The 22,512-nt window shown below is 35.9% G+C and overlaps 1 protein-coding gene across 2 annotated transcripts in view; it reads left to right on the top strand.

Moving 5' to 3' along the window:
• Positions 1–22,512, top strand: part of Otud4 (OTU deubiquitinase 4) — a 45,006-nt gene that overhangs the window by 13,284 nt on the left and 9,210 nt on the right. Inside the window, exons 5-16 of one of the 2 annotated variants that reach the window (XM_033759902.1) lie at positions 1,165–1,246; positions 2,769–2,901; positions 5,696–5,753; positions 9,130–9,244; positions 9,330–9,394; positions 12,217–12,311; positions 13,409–13,512; positions 13,612–13,798; positions 17,740–17,902; positions 20,437–20,560; positions 21,478–21,533; positions 22,250–22,330. In XM_033759902.1, the coding sequence (XP_033615793.1) occupies positions 1,165–1,246; positions 2,769–2,901; positions 5,696–5,753; positions 9,130–9,244; positions 9,330–9,394; positions 12,217–12,311; positions 13,409–13,512; positions 13,612–13,798; positions 17,740–17,902; positions 20,437–20,560; positions 21,478–21,533; positions 22,250–22,330 (1,263 nt within the window). Of the gene's footprint in view, positions 1–1,164; positions 1,247–2,768; positions 2,906–5,695; positions 5,754–9,129; positions 9,245–9,329; positions 9,395–12,216; positions 12,312–13,408; positions 13,513–13,611; positions 13,799–17,739; positions 17,903–20,436; positions 20,561–21,477; positions 21,534–22,249; positions 22,331–22,512 lie in introns of those variants that run through there. The other variant, XM_033759903.1, reaches the window with a different exon arrangement.

The raw sequence follows: 22,512 nt of genomic DNA, 5'->3' as shown, positions 1-22,512 counted from the left end.
TTGAGACAGGGTCTTGTTATATGGTTCAGAACTTGAACTCACTGTTTATTCCGTGCTGGCCTTGAACCCATGGGGATCCTCCTGCTTTATCCTCCCGAGTGCTGGAATTACAGGCGTGCACCGCCATGCGTGGCCCTTTTTCTTTTTTCCTTTTCCATTTCCATTTCCGTTTCCTTTTTTTGGTACCAGGGATTGAACTCAGGACCTTGGCACTTGTGAGGCACCACTGAGCTAAATCCTTGGTGAACCTTCTTAAAATATTTTAGTGGAGACACTAAATTGAGACATTACTGTATATTACTGTTTTGTTTCAGTACATATGTTAAGTAGTAAAGCAAGTTGTAAAAGTAGGCTCTGCTTTACATTCAGGAATTCTTTGGTTGATTTTAAAGATAGTTTTAGTGGCAAGGATGTTATTGCATCATCTGGTCATAAAAACAGGTACAGTGGAAAACATGTTTTGAAGCCAGAAGGAAGAAAAATCAACTGATTCATTATAGGAGAGTTTTGTTTTAATTATCTATTTTAGACTCATGCAGGCCAGTTGAATTGTGTGTCACCATGCAAATGGTGGTAAGGGTGGGGAGGAATTGAAATATTACAAGGGGATTTCCCAGGAGGGACTTTGCTCTGGATCTGGCTTTTCCAACTATAGTTTCTGACATGTCTTAATAGAATCAGTATAAATTTCTGTACACATAATTAGCTTTTTAAAAATTACTTAAAATTGCATGAAAAAATTTATCTTTGATTCTGTTGCTTAAAGGTTATCATTAATAAAGTTTCAGAATATCTTAGTCTCACTTTTCTTGTTCTTTAAGTACTTGAAATCTGTTGTTTTCATATATTGTGAATTTTCTTTTGTGATCCTGTAAACTTGTGTTAACTACTCCTATCCAAGTACCAACCAGGCCTGACCCTGCTTAGCTTCTAAGTTCAGACAAGATTAGACGCATTCAGGGTGGAATGGCCGCAGACAACTTCTATTGTAATTTAGTGGCTAAATTGTATGCCTTTTTAGCATAGTTTGATAATGTGGGAGCTTTAGGTTGCTTCTGAAATACTTTTCTTTGAAGGTAATCTAGTAATTCAGAGGCGTTGGATTTATAAGTTGCTTTGTAATATGCATGAGGGGCTGAAATGTGTGTCATTGTTTCCCTTCAGGTGTTACTGTGTTTTTCCAATGGAAATCATTACGATATTGTCTATCCCATAAAGTATAAAGATAACTCTGCTATGTGTCAGTGTAAGTATCATCTAATGTTTCTATAAAAATTATATTCCTGAGCTATACAGTTGCAGTAAGGATTTCTGTACATTTTTAAAGTTGTTAGCGTGTAGTGGAAAATCCAAATGATTGAACAAATCAAGCATTTGGCCCTAGGGTACGGTTTTGTCACTGTAGCACTATTGACATTTTGAGTCAGATAGTTTTCTGTCATGCACTGTACTATGCTGAGTAACATCCCTGCCCCTGTCTGGGAGATAACCAATAACACTTCCCAATTGTGACAACCAAAAATATTTCTAGATTTTTCCCAAATATTTCCAGATAAGGATGAATTTCCTTCTCCCCCATTTGAGAATACCAGTACTGCTCTAGAAGAAAATGTTTCTCATCATTACTCTGTTCAGTGTTGTAACGAAGCACAAATTCCTCATACAGAGTAGTGGTGCTGGGCATGTAGCAGCTTTTCCTCTGTTCTTAAGCTAGTGGTACCAGTACAAATATGTACAGTGAAACTTTAGTGAAAGAGGTTCCATTTTGAGACATGAAAATCTGGCTATGCTGGGCTGTCTCCTCTTTTCCCTAGCTAGTCAGTTTCTACATCTCAGCTTTGTGAGATATAGCTCTTACAGCCTGCCTTTTCTGTACTTGTGAGAGTGATTGATAACAGGAGTACCTCTTCTGTTACTTGGAGGAAGGATGATCTTTGAGAAGGAAGTCTTTGAATTCTTAGTGTACTTTTTTTTCATAAAGCTTACTGTATAGATAAAACCTAAGAGTCCTAAAATCCACATGATTCTGAACTTTTGGTAAAATATCCTCCCCTGTTGTCAGTTTTAGAGATTTAAACAAAAATTTTTTAAAAGATTGAAGCAACCACGTTATCTAGGCTTCTCCCCTTCAGTGGCTAATGAGAATATATTTTATAAACTTAGTTCTTTATGTGAAACTGAAATCTGAAGCTGGATTATGTAGTCACATAAACGTTCTGTTTTTTATACAAACCTGTGTCCAAGGTTCCGCTCAGTGGGAAAGCTAAGACTAGCATCTGAGTCTTCTGAACTGTTAGCTAGTGTGTTCCCTACAGCAACCCCTTCCTCTTTGTAGCAGTCTCATTGTGCCTTGGTGTTATAGTTAGGCATGTTGTATGACATCATTCAGTCTCGGTTTCTTCATCTGTACAACCAGCATAGTACTTCTGGTGCTGAGATTAAATGTGATGCTACATAAAGCTTAGCTCAGTGTGTGAAATGTATAATTGCTTAGTGTGTGTGTTTCCTGTCATACTTGTTTGAAGATTGTGATACCTTTTCACATTGCTGATAGTTTTAAACATGGCAGTAATTTATTACTTTATGTATCTACACAGGTAGAAATTCACATTGCCCTCTGTAACTTTATGATTAAATGTTGTTACTGACTGAAATAATTCAGATGTCTAGTTAGGATTTTATAAGCTTTAGCAATATAGTCACATTTTTCTTGTTATTTCTTAAGATGTGAACCAATTAATGTTTCTTGAAAATTTGGTTAATTTCAGCTCTTCTTTATGAATTGCTATATGAGAAGGTGTTTAAAACTGACATTAGTAAGATCATGATGGGGCTAGACACCTCTGAAGTAGCTGATGAAGACAACAGTGAAATATCAGATTCAGAGGATGACACTTGCAAGTAAGAATGAGTTTAAATCCTAAAATATCTTTCTATAGCATATAAAGAGGCATGCATTTTCTCATATATTAAGCTGTATTCATAGAATAGCTCAGTCTGCCATAGTAATGTTGTACGTATGTGTAAGCTGGATAGACACTTGTAGAATAGATTCGTACATGTGTGTATTGTAAACATTTCAAGTTAACTTGTCAGTTGTTTATATATCCAGTGATGTAAAGTGGCTATTTTGATTTCTTTGACTTTATCATTTTCTTCCTTAGTTACTGACTAAATGAATAAACACCTTGTAAGAGAGTTATTGAGGCCCCTTTTTGTTTTTTGTGTTTTCCTACACAAGACATGCAGGGTGAAACCTTGGGCTCTAGACACCCAGAGCGGTTTTTATTTCGGTTTCCTGCCAACTGACTAGACTTGGGACAAGTTTAAGTTGTCTGAAGGAGCCTCAATCCTGTAGCAGTGAAATTAGAATACTTCAGTATTTCCTCTGGGGAGAATTTATGAGAAATAAATGAGTTAGCATGTACGGTGCATAGGTCTAGTTCCTGAATTCAGTGTCCAATATAAATTAGCTACTATTAAAACTATTAAGAGGTTTATTTTATTTTGTTTGGATTTTTTTTCTGGTCCTGGGGATCCAATTTAGGACCTTGTCCTTGTGAGGCAGGTGCTGCGCCATTGAACTAAGTCCCCTGCCCTATTTTATCTTCTAAGAATCAATCCCATTATATTGTCATTCAAGCTAAAATTATTCCTTTTTTATGAGAGTATGACAGTAGCCTGCTTGGTGTGTTACATATTGTGAAGCTGGAGATAGAAATTGAGCCTTAGGGTATCTAATTGCTTATTACAGAAATACTTTAGGAAAAAACATACGTGTATGTTGTAATATAAATTCCAGGCATTTGTTGATAGAAAAACTTCTGATCTTTTTTGAAAGTCTGGCCAGCATTTCTTTGTAATTTGAATCATTATTTGTTGTTGTAAAGTTTAATCCTAAAATGCACTAATTATGCACAGATAGAAATTTCTTTTTCTGGCTCTCTCCAGAAGGCAGCTATATGATTAAGATACGTTACTGAGAAAAGAGTGACTAGCTTGTTTAAACTTACTGTTGTGTCTGGGGTGGGAAGGATTTCTGTGCCTTTTGGTTTTTGCTGCTGTTAATATTAGACCCAACTTTGGGGTGATGCTTGGCAGGTAAATTACAAAATTAAGGCAAGCAAGAAGATGCATGTGTGATTATGTTGTTTTAAGACTATACTACTATAACTCTTGAAATATGGATTACCTTTCCATTGTATTAAATTTTAAAAAATGTGTCATTTCTGAATTAAAAGCCAGGCTTTAATTAGGGAAGAAGAATGCCATATAGTCATATCAGGATAGGATAGGTCTGAATCTGCCTGGCAAGTGCAAGGTCCCGAGTTTGATCTCTGGTACAAAAAAAAAAAAAGAAAAAAAGAAAAAAAGAAACAAATAAAATGGATAGGATAGGTGTAGAATGGTAGTAAGGAATGACGACCAAGGATAAACTGTATACTCTTCTCTTGGGCCTGCTGGATTCTTTTCACATTGATATTTGGTCCTGAAGTACTGGAAATTATGTATTTTTTTTGTCTAGACTAGAATATCGCTACGTTTGAGTACATACTTGGAGATTGTCCTGAAAACTAGAGATCGATTTATTAAGGAGGAATTGTAGAATAAAAGAGTGCATGTAAGGGCAAGCAAAGCTTCTCATTTCCCACTCAGCTTGTCATTCTGTCCCAGCCTCATTAGCCTGTTGGCTATCTCAGGGTCTTTGCATTTGCTGTTCCCTGTATCTGGAATATTTCCTTTGCATGTGTTGTTCCCTCTGCCTGCAATACTAACTCAGCACATGGTTTGCTCTTTCAGTACCTTTCTTTATTCAAACATACATCTTACTAAAGCCTTTCACATCTTACTTTTTATTATTTAGTGTACAAAACCCTTGTCTCACCTGTAACACTCATTGGCATTGCATCATATACTGATAACTTAGTTTATGTCTACTTTCACTAAATTATACATTTTACATGGGTAGAGTTTTTGTGTGCTCTCTGTAGTTGAACTCCAGCACCTTCATAATGTATACAGCATGGCACACAAACACTTGCTGAGTAAATAAATGTAAAATAGGGTTATGCATGGTTAGTGAATTTAGAGAGCTGATGACAGTTCTTTGGTTGTGCTGAAGATTATTTGATAAGGAAGGAGATAGGGATCCAACCTGTGGCATGGAGGCCACCTTTCCTCTTTTTTCTCTTTAATATTATAATTAAAAAATGAAAGTTTTCTTACTTAGATATGTTAAGTATGTTACTTTTTTTATTTTTTAATGAAGCCCAGGACAGTTGTGACCCAGGTAAGCCAAAAGGTTGGATACCTGTTGACTATGAAGCTTCCTTTTGTTACTTTTATATTTGAGTCTTTCTTTTTAGTGAGGACTTACCTGTTGAAAGAAAATTTTTGTGTTGAAATATAAATTCAGTCATCTTGCCCACCCAAATACTAGTTTATTTCTGGTTTTGTTTTCTTATTGATTATTTGGCTTCTATCTTACACACACTTTACACACACAGACACACACAGACACACACAGACACACACACACACACACACACACACACACACTGAAACTTGTAAAAGCTTACCGAAGTGTACTGTATAATTTTTTTGGTAAGTAGCTGACTTGAGATGTTTAGATGAGGTTGATTGCATGAAATATGTTTTCCTGCTCCTAATTGTGGTTCTATTTTTTCCTTTATAGGAGTAAAACCACCAATGCTGATGATGTGAATGGATTTAAACCTTTGTCAGGCGATGAGGTATTTTTAAAATATGGTTCTAATTAGCTCTTCCATAGAAAAAAGCATACAAATTTATAGTCTTATATTTTTGGGATACATTTTCAGTAGTCATGATTGTCCTATGAATAAAACAAAGTGTATGAATGTATAGTCTTAATTTTTCTTTTTTTCTGATAAATTTTTGGTAGAGTTACGATCATCTTATGAGTAAGAAATTTTTTGATGTCCTTTCTCTTGTGTTGGTACAGAGGTTTGAACCCAGGGATGCTTTACCCACTGAGCTCTATTCTGAGATAGAATCCAAGTTACCTAGGCTAGACTTGAACTTTTGATCCATCTGCTTCAGCTTCCTGAGTAGCTGAGATTTAAAGGCTGTGTATATCACCATGCCCTGCTGCATTGTCCCATCTTTTTGAAATTTTATTTTTTTATTTAAAGAGAAAACAAATTGCTTTATTTTTTAATCATTAATTACATTTATTGGTACAATTTATATATATGTGTGTGTGTGTGTGTGTGTGTATATATATATATACATACATACATACATATACTATATTCATTGTATAGAATTTTACCTATACATAATATATCTTTGGTTTTTTGAGACAGGGTCTCACTATGTAGTTGAGTCTGACCTGGAACTCACTATGTATCCCAGGCGCATCTCGAGCTCAAAGCAATCCTCTTGCCTCAGCCTCCCAAAAACTCTCTATGTATCCCAGGCTGATCTCGAGCTCAAAGCAATCCTCTTGCCTCAGCCTCCCAAATGCTGGGCTTACAGGCGTGTGCCACCACGCCTGGCTACCCGATATATCTTGATTCTTCTTTTTCTCCCCATTCCCCCTCCCCTCCCCTCTCTTCTACTCCCTTCTCCTTATTTACAAGAACATTGTTTTTTTTTTTTCTTTACTTTTCCCTTCCTTTCCCTCTTCCCCTTCCCTTGGGCCTCTGCCCATTTGAACATTCTCTTCCTATTTCCATGTCTATTGTACATTTTGGTCCTTATTTACACTTTGTTTCTTACACCAGAGAAATGATGTGATATTTACACATGTATATCAGATTTATTTCACTTAAGTATGGTCTCTAGATGTATCCATTTAGCTAAAAATGTCTCAAATTTATCCTTCTTTATGGCTGAGTAGTACTCCATTGCGTAAAAACCTCCACATCTTAAATAAACAAAACCTCACATCATCTTTATCCATTCATCATGATGGGCATTTGGGTTGTTATATAGCTTTTATAGGCTGGGCTGCTGTGATGCATATATCACTGAAGTATGATGCTTTTAATTCTTTTGGGACAATAAGGAGATGGGGGATAGCTGGGTCAAATGGAACTTCTAATCCTAGTTTTTTGAGGTATTTCCATACTGCAATTTCACAGTGGTTGCACCAGGCCCAGCAACAATGAGGAGTTCCATTTTCTCTACATCCCCTCCAGCATTTATAATTGGTTGATTATTTGATAATAGCCATTCTTTTTGGAACGCAAAGGAATCTCAGGTGTTTTTTTAATGTCAGTGTTACCTCTCTTGAATGACCAATGATGTTGAACATTTTTTCAAAATAAAAGGAAAGGAATACTCCCAATATATCTTTCCTAGAGCCAAGTATTACCTTGATAACCCAAACCAGGGAAGGATCCAACTGAAAAAGAGAACTACAGGCCAGTCTCCCTAATGAACGTAGATGCAAAAATCCTCAATGAGTTACTTGCAAAAAACACAGCAGATCATCAAGAAGATTATATATCACGACCAAGTAGGATACATTCCAGGGATGCAGGGCTGGTTCAACACATGCACATCAATAAATGTACTGCACTATATTAACAAAATCAAGGACAAAAACAGGATCATCTCAGTAGACACAGAAACAGCATTTGACAAAGTCCAACAGCCATTAATCATTGAGAAACTCTTCAGAAAGTGGGACTAGATGGTCTTTATCTCAATCTTTTGAAAGGCATCTGTGACAATCCAACAGTCAACCTCATACTAAATAGTCAAAAACTGAAAACTTTCACTCTAAAATCAGGAAAAAAACAAAGATGTCCACTATCACTACTCTTACTCAATATATTTCTGGAAACATTAGCCAGAGCAATTAGACAAAAGAAAGAAATGAAAGGAATAAAGGTAAAAAAGGAAGAAGTTAAACTATAAATATTTGCAGGTGTCTTGATACTCTAGAAGACCTCAAAAACTCCAAAAGACTTCTAGATTTAATAACCAAATTCATTCTAGCTGAATACAAAGTCAGCACGCAAAAATCAGTTGCAATAGAACAAGTAACAAGCATATTGAGAGACAAATTAGGAAAACCACGCTTTTCACTTAGGAATCAATCTAACAAAGGAAGTAAAAGATCTTTATATTGAAAACTATAGTACTCTGAAAAAGATTGAAGAGGACATCAGAAAATGGAAAGATATCCCTTGCTTTGGGTAGGAAGAACCAGCATAATAAAAATGGCCATACTCCTAAAATTGTTACACAGATTAATGCAATCCCAATCGAAATACCATTTGCATGCCTCATAGAACTAGAAAAAAACATTCCTAAAGTCATTTTAAACCAGAAGCACCTAGAATACAAAAAACACTTCTGGGCAACAAAGACAAGATTATACTACAGAGCCACTTAGATAAAAACAGCATGGTACTGGCAAAAGGACCTGAAAAAGCAATGGAACAGAATAGAAGATTCAGAAACAACTCCAAACACTCAGCCACCTGTGTTCCACAAAAGGGCCAGATAACTTCACTGGAAGAAAGATAGCCTCTTCAATAAATGGTGTTGGAAAAACTGGCTTTCCACATGCTAAGGAGTAAAAGTAGATCCATATCTCTTACCATGTACTAAACTAAAATGAGGATCAGAGATGTAAATATTAAACATAAAATCTGCTGGAAGAGAGAATAGATAGAACTCTTGAAGATAGATGTAGGTTTATAGACTAAAACAAAACTATAAACAAAGACTAAACAAAACCCTGATCACATGGGAAATATTACAAGGAATCAACAACTGGGATCTCATCTTAAAAAGCTTTTGCAGAGCAAAAGAACCAACAGTTAAAGAGACCACCAACACAGAGGGGAAAATTTTTAGCCAGCTGTTCCTTGGGTGAAAGACTAATCTGTAGAATATATAAAGAATTGGAAAAAGTCACCCCCCCCAATTTAAAGACCCAATGCCCAAATTGGCATCTGAGAAGAATATATACTTTTTAGATGAAGAATTACAGATGTAAATAAATACATGAAAAAATGTTCAGCATTACTTTCTGAAGTTTTAGTCTTTGATTTTACTCGGGTACATTTTAAAAAAGAATGTTTGTAAAACAGTACGTGTCGACTCAACTTCCTGACTTTCTCTGTTCAGCCGAAGAAAAATGGGAACTCTACTAGCCTTCCTTTGTCTAGAAAGGTTCTTAAGTCGCTCAACCCAGCAGTGTATAGAAATGTGGAATATGAAATCTGGTTGAAGTCTAAGCAAGGTGAGTTGAAATTCTGTGCTTCTCAGTAAGTTTATTTTGTAACGTTTGAAAATAAGTAAACTTTATACTGATTTTTTTTTAACAGCTCAACAGAAACGTGATTATTCTATTGCTGCTGGTTTACAATATGAAATTGGAGATAAACGCCAAGTAAGTGATTTGTATAGAAGAAAAGAATTTTTAATCTTTCTTTTTTCTAATTGAATATTTTGTTAATTTGGATTTCAGAATATATTTATCACGTGTTAATCAGCTTTTTGACACATTTGAGTACTAAATGTGTATGTATCCCATAACGAACTTCAAAAATAGCTCAGTTTTGGGATTACAACTTGCTTCAAAGAAGTAGCAGTAACATTTTAGATGTTTGGATATATTTTTTAAATAGGTAAATAATTTACTGAAATTGATGCAAACTTGACTTTGTAGTTGTTTTATTTATGAAAGCCTTTCTGGAAGATTTCGATAAATACATAATGTTTTTCTGGTGGGCTGAGGTAGGAGAGTGAACCATAAGAGGAACTTTGCCTTTTATTTTGAGAAAACTATTACAGTGAATTGAGTTGCTGATTGTTAGAGGAATCAGTAGGATGAGATTGGTATTTCTCAAGATGGGTAATTTTTGTTCCCCGATCCCTAGGCTACATTTAGCAGTGTTTGGAGATGTCTTTAATTATCAAAGCTGGTAGGTTGCCTCTGACATTGAGTATGTGGAGGCCAGAGAAATGGCCAAACATCCAAGAGTATGTTAGTTTAAAAATTTTACTACAATATGGGACACGTTGCTGTTAATCCTTATCAAAAATACTTGTCCTTGCTTCAGACACACTTACTTTATCACTGTTGCTACTTTGAAGCAGTGCTGGAAGTTCTCTTTTGTGTCTTTAGTTGTGTTGTCATAGCTGCCTTCTTGTCCTGAGCTGATGTAAGATACTTTTTAATGATCATTTTGACTTGTGGGAAGAGCCAGAAGTCACATAGTGCTAATTCATTGACTAGGTGGATGAGGGCACATTTTAATGTTTTTTATCTGAGCCTCTCTTTTAAAAAATTAATTAAAAAATTTAAACATTCACTGTATGTTTTGATCATACCTCATATTTTAGTGTATAGGAGAGTTTAAAGTGTAAGTAATGGATGCTAAGGCTGTAGAAACCCTGGATAACATAATATCAAGATTCTTTATCTGTGTTTATGGAAAATACTATTTCAGAAACAAAGACAAAAACCCCATATACACACAAAAATATCGTGATAGTTAATTTTCATTAGAAATAATTGTCATCAAAAAGTCACATTTTAAAACTCATTTAAAACAGCCATTGGCAGGGTTGGGGATTTAGCTCAGTGGTTCTGGCAACTGCCTCGTAAGCGTAAGGACTTGAGTTTGATCCCCAATACCAAAAATAAATAAAGAAATAAAATTAAATAAAACAGCCATTGGCAAACATTTTTTCTTGACATGTGGATGACACATTTACTTTATGACAAATTCATTTGCATGAAAAGTACAGTATCTGACTAGGATTGTATGTGTGGCATCAGTAACAGTTTAAGAACTTTTAATCATATTTTGATTCTGGGATACTTGATAGGTGAGGAAGATGATCCATTTAAATAAATGCTCCTGTGTGGAATTGTTAGAAAAGTGTTATATTTGCGAATGGAGTTGTAGAAGCTTTTACTGCACTGACTTGAAAAACTTGAAAGAGAACATAAGAGACAAGTACTTAACTCAGGGCTTTGAGGCCTCCCTTTTCCTTCCCTTTAACAGAGAAAAGACCGTTGCTTATCTTGTGCTGTACTTATGGATTTAAAATGTCTTACAGCAAAATAGATGCCATGGTAGATGGTAAAGATACTTGTTTTAATTTTTTCCTTTTTTAGGATATTTTTTAACTTTTCTTTAACCATTTAATTAGGGTAAGATTTAGTTGAGATCGTAACAAAATTGATGTAATTCATGTGACTTTTATTTCACAAGTAAGAGAGTCTGAATTTTCCATCAACATAACTTCAGGTAATTTCAGAAATTACCTCAGCAAGGCTGAGGAGGAGGATCATTACTAGTTTGAGGTGAGATCTTGTCTCAAAGAAGAAAAATTTAGATCTTACTGTAAAACTATAGAAGAGGAAATCAAAAGCGTCCTATTCTTGAGGAATAAAATACCAGTTTGAGAACTTTTACCTACTGGGAGCATAAAAATAAGAGGTTGCGTTAAGGTGTGCTACATGTATTGTGCTTTCAGTGCAGTGATTGACAGGTCCACAGTACAACATGTGTAGTTTATCTATAGCAACAAACCTTAAGGCTTACTCTTTTGTTACTACAGTCGTGTACTTCCATTTATATGTTAGAGAACAGTTGATGCATCTGTTTTTAGGGAGAAAAATGTAACAGTTGCACGTTTTTAATAACAAAAGAGAAGACACAGTAATTGTAATAATAGTTGCTCTCATTTCTAGAGTGGCTGCTGTGTGCAGGTTGGTGTCCTTTATGTGTATCATAGGCTACCCTAGTTCATCAGGGGTTTGTTCTTTGAGATAGGTATTATTATTAGCATATGAGGAAATGGAAAGGGTGTAAGTAACTTTTCTAAAATCATTGGCCAGTCAGTGGAGAAGCCAGGTCTAGAAGCCTAGGGCACATGACACTATTGCCCTGCATTCAGGATCAGGGTAGGTTGCCTCTTACTCATTTGGAGCTTTAGTAGATTGTGTTTCTATTTTTCCCTGAACTAACTAAAAGAATAATGTAGAAAAATTTTAGAAGGATAATCAAGAGAAGTTTCTTTCAGGTAGAAATCTGTCGATCTGGGAGATCAGGGAAACAGATTTTATTGTTCATTTTTGTGACCTTTATTTTTCCCAATAAACATTTATTTTCTCTTTAATTGAAGACAGTAGAAATTTTAAAATTGCTCATTAAGTCAAGGAAACAGGTTACTGATGTTTCTGGCATTGTTCAACAGGTTAGATTGGATCACAATGGAAAATTTTCTAATGCAGACAGTCAAGAGGTTAACTCTGAAAATGGACCAGTTTTGGTTGAAGAACTGGGAAAAAAGTATGTACTACTCTTCAGCTATGACAGTCACTGTTTCTTCCATTTCTAAATGGCCTTGGGTATTTGCAAATTCAGAGGATGTTACTGCCTATTTATAAAAAGTAAATTCAGTCACATCTTCAGAAAAATACTTTGAATTCAAACTGAGTATTTTGTGTTGGCAGATATTAAGGAACACTTATTTTTACAGTTTAAATTGTATAATTTTTCACAAAGACAATTTTTACAATTGACAGGATTATGAAGTGGGAGCTTTAGAAAGCAGGAATGATACTCATTTCTACTTCAGTTAGTGCTGCATTGCATGTAGTTAGTCTGTAAATGTTAGTCAAGTAGGGCAGTGAATTACTGTTGTCTTGGTATTACTGTGTTATTTTAAAGCATCTTTTGTTTTGGTTGCTGCTGTCTGTATTATGAGAAAACAGTAATTCTGTCCTTAAGCTTTTCTATGGATTATTTTAAACATACATAAATAGGGAAGGGGAGATAGTACAGGGAGCCCAAGAGGGCAGTGAATTACTGTTGTCTTGGTATTACTGTGTTATTTTAAAGCATCTTTTGGTTGCTGCTGTCTTTATTATGAGAAAACAGTAATTCTGTCCTTAAGCTTTTCTATGGATTATTTTAAACATACATAAATAGGGAAGGAGATAGTACAGGGAGCCCAAGAGAGCCAACACTGAGTTTCAGCAACTCAAAGCCTTGAACAGTCTTTTCTAATTTTTCCCTAATATTTAGAAGGAAATTTATTTGTTAATGAGAATCAAGTTGGAATGTTTTAAAGCAAACCAGACATCGTACTATTTTTCCAATAGATATTTACATGTCAGTAACAGAGCAAGGGCCTCCCTTAACCACAGTACAATTTGATACTAGAATAGTAGAATGGGAATTGTTCTTTATTTTTGCGTAGATTATATGTAAGGTCTTTTTTTGGTTACAAAATGTGCTTTTGAATTGTCATTTGATTAGAATTAAGGCTGGATTGGTAAATGTACTTGAATTCTAGTTTTTTAAATATAAAAACTTTAATTGGACTATGTTTAGGTGTTCTTAGTAGGAATATTTTAGGTTATTGTCTTTTTCTTCTTTTGAAGACATGCATCAAAGAACCTCAAACCACCTCCTCTGGAAAGTTGGAACACAGTATCTGTAAAGAAGGTGAAAAAACCTTCCACTTCTGGACAAAATTTCCATTCTGGTAGGAGCTCGTGAAGTGGTCATTTGGGATAGGGATGGGGGTACTTGAAGTTGTTCAAAACAGGAAAATTATGAGGTATTTTTTTGGTTCTTGCCACAGACACGGATTTCAGAGGTCCAAAGAATCCAAGTAAGCCAATAAAAGCCCCATCAGCACTACCTCCTCGACTACAGCATCCTACGGGAGTAAGACAACATTCATTCTCAAGTCATTCTTCAGGGTCCCAGTCTCAAAAATCTTCCAGTGAGCACAAAAATCTTAGCAGGACACCCTCACAAATCACAAGGTAACTTTCGTGAGTGCAAGAGAATGGGAAATCAAGTGGAATTTGTCGTATTTTATTTGTATATTTGTCTGTAGTATAGTATTCAATGTATTGCTCATAAAACACCATGTGAAGATTTTGCTTCTTTATAATCTTGGACAATCTGGAGTTGGGTAAGACCTAAAACCCAATATGACTAGTGTCTTGTGAGAAGAGAAGAGATAAAGACACATGGGCAGAACACCAAATGATGATGGAAGCCGAGACTGGATTGACGCAACTACAAGCCAAGGAACTCCCAGTTTATAGGGAACACCCTGCAGTCTTTTAAGGTCAACTGGATATCAGACTTCCAGCCAGACAACTGGGAGAACTTCTGTTGTTTTAAGCTAACTAGTTTATAGCACAGCCCCAGGAAACTAATATATTATTGACAAATATCAGCCTAAGAACCTACCCCAACTCCAATTGACCTCATATCAACTTGATTACATTTGAAAAGACCCCATTTCTAAATAAGGTCATGTGCACAGGTACCAGGAGTTACATATTTGAACATAATCTTTTTTGTTTGTTTGTTTGTTTTTTTGGTACTGGGGATTGAACTCTGCTTGCGAAGCATGTGGAGGCACCACTGAGCTAAAGCCCTGGGCCTGAACATATCTTTTTGGATAAATTTGCTCCATGATAAGTTCTTCAGATCTATTTTAGGAGATTTAAAGTATTTAGGATAGGAAGTAAATTTATATTGTTCAACCTACACCATCCAAATGGTTATTCAGTTTTCCCTGTGATCTAGGCATCCAGTATTAACAGACTTTTCTATATTCTTGTGGGGATACTTCATGTATATGTTAGAAATATATGTGTACTCATAGTCTAGGTTTGTAGAAAGTGTTTTTGTATGGCAGGGTACTGGGCTTGAACCCAGAGCCATGTGCATGCTAGGCAATTGCTCTACCTTAAGTATATCCTCAGCTATTTTTAAACTTTTACTTTGAAATAAGGACTCATTAAATGGCCCAGGCTGGCCTGGAACTTGTGGTACTCCCAGTTCAGCTTTCTGAGTGCCTGGGATGACAAATGTGTACCATTGTGTCTGATTTAGATTGCTAGAAATTCTAATGGGAACAAATAACTAAAATCATTTCAAAGGAAGACATAACTTACCCTCAAGGTTGGTCACTGCAAGCAATCCTGAGAATGGCCTGGGTAAATAGTGATCAGAGCCTTGCATTCTGGGTACACCTAACAAAAAAGTGCAGTGATCCCATCGCCCTGGTGGGTTACCTCTCTCACACAAACGCAATTCCTACCACTGATCAGCTATTTGTGGCTGTGTTTGGACATCAACCAGACTTCATTTGCACCTGGTGGTAGCTAACCTGATAGACAGGTAAAGTAATTTAAGAGATTAATTTATTTTGAATATTAACTTCAGAAATTTAAAAATATTAAGTAGCTATAGGAAAGTCATAGGCAGAAATGAAATTTTTCTTTGATAAAATTGTCTGGTTTTTTTTTTTTGGTACCAGGGATTGAACTCGGGTCCTTGTGCTTGCAAGGCAGGCCACCGAACCGCTGAGCTAAAACCCCGGCCCCAAAATTGTCATTTTTTTGATGGATGAGAAAAGAAGCATTTTCCCTCTCTGGAGACCAGAATACTCTTTAGGGTTTTAAGAAGTAAAAAATAAATAAAAATAGAAAAATCTGGGTGTGGTATCATGCCAGCATTCTGGGAGGCTGAGGCAAGATGATTGTGAGTTTGAGCCCAGCCCACACACGCATTCTGTCAACTTAATGAGACCTTGTCTCAAAATAAAATAAAATTTGAAAGGGCTGGGGCTATACCTGAATGTAAAGGACCTAAATTCAATCCCAGTACCACAAAAAAAGAGAAAAAATACATATAGTTTACTAAATAGCTACTTAAATATTGTTTTATTAATCACAAACTGAATTTATATTCATTGTATTTCTGGTGGTTATTACAGTCTCCTAGGAATTGGTAGACTACGCAGATGTTTAATATTAATAATACTTCTAATACTGTGCTGTAGATGAATATCTTATTTGGATCCTTTTCTCTTTCATATGTTGACTGTTATTTCCTTTATAAAAACACTTGATCGTATGTGACAAAGTAATAGTGAAGTCATGAAGCTTTAGATAACTTTTTTTTGGTACTGCGGATTGAACTCAGGACCTTGTGTTTTCGAGGCAGGTGGTGGAACCACTGAGCTAAATCCCTGGCCCTAGAGAACTTTTGGTAAAGCTAGAAATCTAGTGGTATTTGTAGTTAGTTATAGATTAGTATGTCTTCCATTTTGTGTGTAGTGGTGAATTATAGTAGTATATTAAAATCAATTTAGAAAAATTGCTGATGATGTTTTTTAAAACCTAAGCAACGTTTGATTTTTGTACCTAATAATCCAATTGATTTAAGTCTGTTGGTGTTCATCTTTACTTTATTTTTCATGAGCATATCAGTTTTGTTTGTTTTTTTGGTACTGGGGATTGAACTTGGGACCTTGTGCTTGCGAGCCAGGAGGCAGAACCACTGAGCAAAATCCCCAGCTTGAACACATCAGTTTTGAATTCTAGTTATAGAAGAAGTGTAATACTAGGTATGAACCCTTTGTGGTATCTTACTTTTTCATCTCTTTCTCATTTATAGAATTTTTCCTCTGGAGAAAACAAAACCCATACATGCATACATGCACAGACAAAGCAAGACTGCATTTATGCATTCATTTATATGGATGTGCAGTAAATGTTGCTGAACACCTGTCTTCAAGCTTAGTGAAAATAGGAAGGAATTGATTCTGTATGGTAGGTGAGGCAATAAATGTTTTGTGTAGTAGGAGACAGTGGTAGGTGGTATTCATCTTCCAAGCTCCTGACAACTTGCAGAGTTATCTGTAGAGTCTTTTACCACTGAGGTGTGAGATGGCCTGGTCTAAGATCAAGGTCCAGACAAAAGACTCTTGTCTTTTCTCCAGTACAATTGGGATTGACATCTACCAGGTTGAAATTAGAGTGTGGTTGTGAATGAGGCCATCTGAGGATGTGCAATGACTATTTATTTCAGAAGTAAAAGTCAGATTGTATTATAGTGTGTTACACCCCCTCTTTTTTAAAAAAGCAAGCTTACATTTTTGTTATATGACATTTTTTTCTGTAAATTTTGAAGTTTTGTTTTCTGTTGTTATAGAAAACTGTTGGAAATGGTAGAAATACTACTTATATAGCTTTCAGAAGTTATAAACCATATTAAAACATTATTGTATTATAGACTCCTGAACTCTATTCATGAGTTTGTCCCCCTTCTCTGGCCACAGTTACATTGACATCACAGCAGTCTTAACCTGTGTCATTACTCTCCGTCCTGGCACATTTATTTAGCTCCCCATCTCCCTTGGTGGTACCATGAGAAAGATGAACCCATTGTCTTATTTGCCCATTACCCTTTACTTAGAACTGATCATCAGACTATTCATGAGACCTAAACTAGTAAAGCTTCTTTTTAGAGATTGAATTCTTACAAAAAGTATTGGAGTTTGGCATAAAGAATACTTTTTTTCATCAAGGCAGAAATATAAATGCTTTAAATTTTATATTAATTGGAAATGAATTTTATGTTTTCTATTTTTCTCTCCCATTGTCCCTTTTTGTGTAAGGTAGCTTATTGGTATAGGAATTTCTCTTTGCTAAATTTTTATTAACCAGAATTTCCAGAAATTCTAAAATGTTACAGTGGACCAGGGATTTAGCTCAGTGGTTCTGCTGCCTGCTTCACAAGTGGAAACACCCAAGTTTGATTCCCAATGCAAAAAAATAAAAAGTCATAGTGTGTAGCTAAATTGGCCATATATTTATATTGCAAAACAGATATAAGTGCTCAGTGTATTTTATGTGTGATTTTTTTTTTCTTTTTCTGACAAGAATGTTTCATTTGACAGAAAACCTGACCGTGAGCGAGTTGAAGATTTTGATCACACGGGTCGAGAAACTCACTATTTTGGCCTCTCCCCGGAAGAACGCAGAGAGAAGCAAGCCATAGAAGAATCTCGTTTACTCTATGAGATTCAGAACAGAGATGAACAGGCTTTCCCAGCGCTTTCTGTATGTATAAAAAGAGATTTTAAAAGATTTAATGCTTACAGATCCTTTTAAATACAGTTTCTAATGGTGGGCTAATCATTTGTAAGCTTAAAGATCATATTATTTTTCCCTCCTTTTCCATGAGTAGATCTAGACCTATTACTGAGAAGTTGGTGACAGAGTCTAGGCAAGTAAGTTGATTTGGTCACTTGTAGTGGTTAGTATTTTCTTTTGAAGGAAGGCATGCTTAATTTGCCTGCAAAAGATAAAGTGATCATGAGACAGTTAATCCGATGTAAGGTACATTCATAAAATTGGGAAATTCTCATCACTGTTTAGTAAGTGTATCCAGACTCTGACCTGTACAATGAAAGCTGTCTTTCGAGTGTTTGTTGTAGGTGGCAACACATGTCGCCCTATGGTATAATCCTTGCTTCATATGTCAGACATTGGGTTGTGATGGTTGCTTCTCTGATGAAAGACATGTTCTCTACCTTTGGGTTTCTTAACTTTTTTGGGAGGAGTCAGGAAAAACCGTTGTTGGGTAGGTAATGAGGACTCATTGTCAAATGGGCAGGGAAGACATAACTGATTTGTTCTTGGTGTTGGGAACCCTGTGCCCATGGTCTTTTAAGTCTTGGTAAGTGGTATTCAAATGACCTGTGATCCCTGTTGGTAATGGTGTTTAAAAACAGAATGGTGTGTTGTGGAGTCCCACTGCACCAGGATAATATATTCAAACCCCATATGCTCAGTACTATCTTCTAGTTGTGTGATTCTTAGAGGTCTGAGGAGGAACTCATTTGAAAAGGTATTTCATGTGATAGATCACTACAGATCATTTAAGCTTGTACTCGTCATACATTTTTGCCTCTTCCCAGTTAATGTGTAGTAAAAGATATAACAATGATTTGGGCATGGATTTTGAAATTTTATTATTACAGTGAAGTCTTCATCCTTGCTATTTTTAGACTCTGCATGTGACTCAGTGTTGGATTTATTACTAGCTCAGGTTTTTTAGAAATCTCCTGTTTAAGTGAGGTCTGAAGATTTCTTCTTACCTAGGTGAACATTTACTTTCAATTCTAGAATAGGAATTTAGGAACCTTCAATCGTAATACAACTTAAAATCCTGACTTCAGTGTCTTTGTTTCACCAGTTAGGTTATATTTTGTGCAGATCCTAATGTGATTTCCCTTACAAGGAGCAGTTCAGAAATAAGAATCCTGGTGTACTGTATCTGCTAATTTATTTGTTTTTTTGGTACCGGGGATTGAACTTGGGACCTTGTACTTGCGAAGCAGGCAGCAGAATCACTGAGCTAAATCCCCCGGCCTGTGTATCTGCTAATTTGCACTTAGATTTTTTTTTCTCCTTCACAAAGAACTGTGGCTCTAAGTGATTTCTTTGGAATGTTGGTATACAGGATGCTATTGTTTGTGCAAAGAATGTAAGGTGCAAGGTGAAAGTTTGGTCAGGGTGGCTTCCTGAAATTGAGTATATGAAGAAGTTTTAACTAATTTAGGCTCAAGGTCTGATTGCCTAATACTTTGACTTGGTAATCAGACTGTTAATGCAGAGCATATATATAACTAAATGTGGGTCCTCGATACTGTCATTTGTAGTATTAGAGATCAAATACAGGGCTGTATTTACAGCAGCAAAGTTCATAATAGCTAAATCTTGGAAGCAGCCTGCATGTCCATCACAGATGAGTGGAAGAAGAAAGTGTGATATTCATATACAATGAGGCAGGCGGCGGAACCACTAAGTTAAATCCCTGACCCAAAGGAAACTTGTGCAGCATGGTGACTATGGTAAATAAGGCACTGTATATTTGTGTGTTTTTTTGTTTGTTTGTTTGCTTTTTTGGTACTGGGGTTCTAACTTGGGTCCTTGTGCTTGCGAGGTAGGAGGCGGAACCACTGAGCTACATTCCCGGCCCTCATATACAATGAAGTATTGCTCTACTGTAAAAAAAGAAAAACTTGAATTATTTGTAGGAAAATGAATGTACCTTGAGACCATAATGTTAAGTGAAATAAATCAGACACACAAACTTAAATATCACCTGGGTTTCTCTGATATAAGAAACTCAGAATATAAATAAAGAGCAAAGTAGAAGATAGATAACAGGAAATAAGGAGAGAAATGCTTTATAAATTGGGAGAGAACCAGGAGGGAAAGTAGATAAAAAAGAAATTGAGATGTGTTATGTACATGTACCAATACCCAGGAGGAATGCAATCATTATGTACTACAAACACGTATTATTAAAAAATGAAAAATGGAAAAGAAAAACAGGGCTTTGAAGCTGGGTGCGGTGGTAATTCCTGTGATCCCAGCACTTTAGGAGGCTGAGGCAGAAAAATGGCTGCAAGTTCATGGCCATCCTGGGGTAGTGAGTTGAAGGCCAGCCTAAATTACATAATGAGACTCTGTCTCAAAACAATATAATATGTATATGGCTTTGGATTTTAAGATTTTTAGAATTATATAGGGTAAGATTAATTACATATTTTTAACACAGAGTGTTGGTTTTTTTCATTTTAAAGAGCTCATCAGTCAGTCAGTCGGCTTCACAGAGTAGCAACTCATGCACCCAGAGAAAATCATCACATGTAAGTGATAGAAAAGGGAATAGGCGGAGAATGGATACAGAAGAACGAAAACACAAAGGTATGTCATTTCATTATTTGAAAGTAGATGCTAGTGAAATCTGTGTCTTGTTTCTCCCTCATCTGCAGTTTTGCTTTCTGCAGTTTAAGTTACGTGAGGTCAGCTGTGGTCTAAAAATATTAAATGAAAAACTCCAGAAATAGACAGTTCATAAGTTTTAAAGTATGTTCTGTTGTGAGTAGTATGATGAGATCTAGTGCCCTCCTGTTTCTTCCCACTTGGATGCGAATCTTCCTTTTGGCCAGTGTATCCACACTGTATGTGCTGCCCAGCAGTCACTTACTAGCTCTTTTGGTAATCAGATGCACTATGGCTTGTTTTAATAACCATCGCAGAACTTGAGTAGTGATGATTATACCAAGGAGAAGCCATAGAGTACTTCCTTTAGTAAAAGGTGAAAATACAAGCCTTTTTTTTTTTTTGGTACCAGGGATTGAACTCGGCACCTTATGCTTGTGAGGCACGCGGTGGCCCTACTGAGCTAAATCCCTGGCCATAAGATAATTTTAAGACATAATACATGTAAATTTTATTACAATATATTATTCTGTTTTATTATTATTGTTATTAATCTCTTAGTGTGGCTGCTTTATAAACTGTCAGTACGAAAATATAAGATTGGATGCTGTCCATAGCTTTGGGCATCTACTAGAATGCATTCCCTATGGAAAAGGGGGGATGATTGTATTGGGATAAAAGTGTCTTTCAAATTGTTAATGTCAGTGTCTGCCTGTTGGTGAGAAACATTGATTCAGGAAAAAATCATGATAAACGTACTCTAACAATCTGCATATTTCACTGACTACTGTAAATCTGATTCAAATAGTACTTTTGATTTTTTAAAATCTTCATGTTTTGCTCTATTTTCAATCTTGACGGGTGGTTGATGAGGCCTTATTTTTTATCTTATGTGTTAGAATCTACTCATGGACATATTCACTTGGACAAAAAACCTGAGCCAACCACATCAGAGGTAAAAGTTTTAAACACTAATTGCATCATTGCATCATTCCTTTAACACTGATAGCATAGTGGGTACAAAGAGAAAATAGAAATGATTTTAATGTTTTTTTCATTACTGGGGATTGAACCCAGGGACTTCAAGTTAGACAGACACTCCACCACTGAACTACATCCTGTGCGTTTAGAAACATATTTTTGGAAACAGTCTTGCTAAGTTGCTTTGACTGGCTTTAAATTTATAATCCTCCTGTCTGAGCCTCCTTAGTAGCTGGAATTACAGTCATGTGCCACCATGCTCAGCCTGATTTCAACATTTGATAGCTACAGTGGTGAAGTAGAAAAACATAGAGAAGATGATGCAGCTTGAGGGGAAGTTGCTCACAAATACAACCATATGTTTAAGTTATTTCACATGCCTTAACTGACGAAAGAGCTTTTACTCTCCACCATAGTAGTAGTAGATTGATTTTTATAGAGAACACTACTGTTTGAAGTCATGCCCTAAATAAAAACTGCTCAATATTTTGATATGATCAAGATGTACAGGTTCAAAGTTAACCTACTTGTTGAAGACCAGGTACAATGGGGTAACATTTTCTGCTGTGAGAGAGTTCTCTCAGATGCAGGTAGAGTGAATTATCAAAGCAACCACAATTGTCCTAGAATCTGGATCTTTGGAATACAAATTTGCCTCTTTTTGTGTTTCTTTTTCTTTGGCTTCCAAAGAATATTAATGATGATAAATGTGCAAGAGTTTCATCACCATCAAAGTCAAAGAAACTGGAGTGCCCTTCTCCTGCAGAACAGGTAAGTCATGATATTTCACATTTGAGTGTCCTGGTTTCTGGGTTTCCTGATCTTAGAAGACATATGGGGCATGGGAGAATTTATTCTAACAAAATTTAAGGGCAAATAAGATTCTTCTATAATTTATTATTTTTTGGCTTTTAAGACATGGTCTTGTTATGTAGTCTAGGCTGGCCTCAAAC

Source organism: Fukomys damarensis, unplaced genomic scaffold, assembly GCF_012274545.1.
Source record: "Fukomys damarensis isolate Sample0158 unplaced genomic scaffold, DMR_v1.0_HiC HiC_scaffold_38, whole genome shotgun sequence".
Taxonomy (NCBI): Eukaryota; Metazoa; Chordata; class Mammalia; order Rodentia; family Bathyergidae; genus Fukomys; species Fukomys damarensis.
This window is presented reverse-complemented; position numbering and strand designations above follow the sequence as displayed.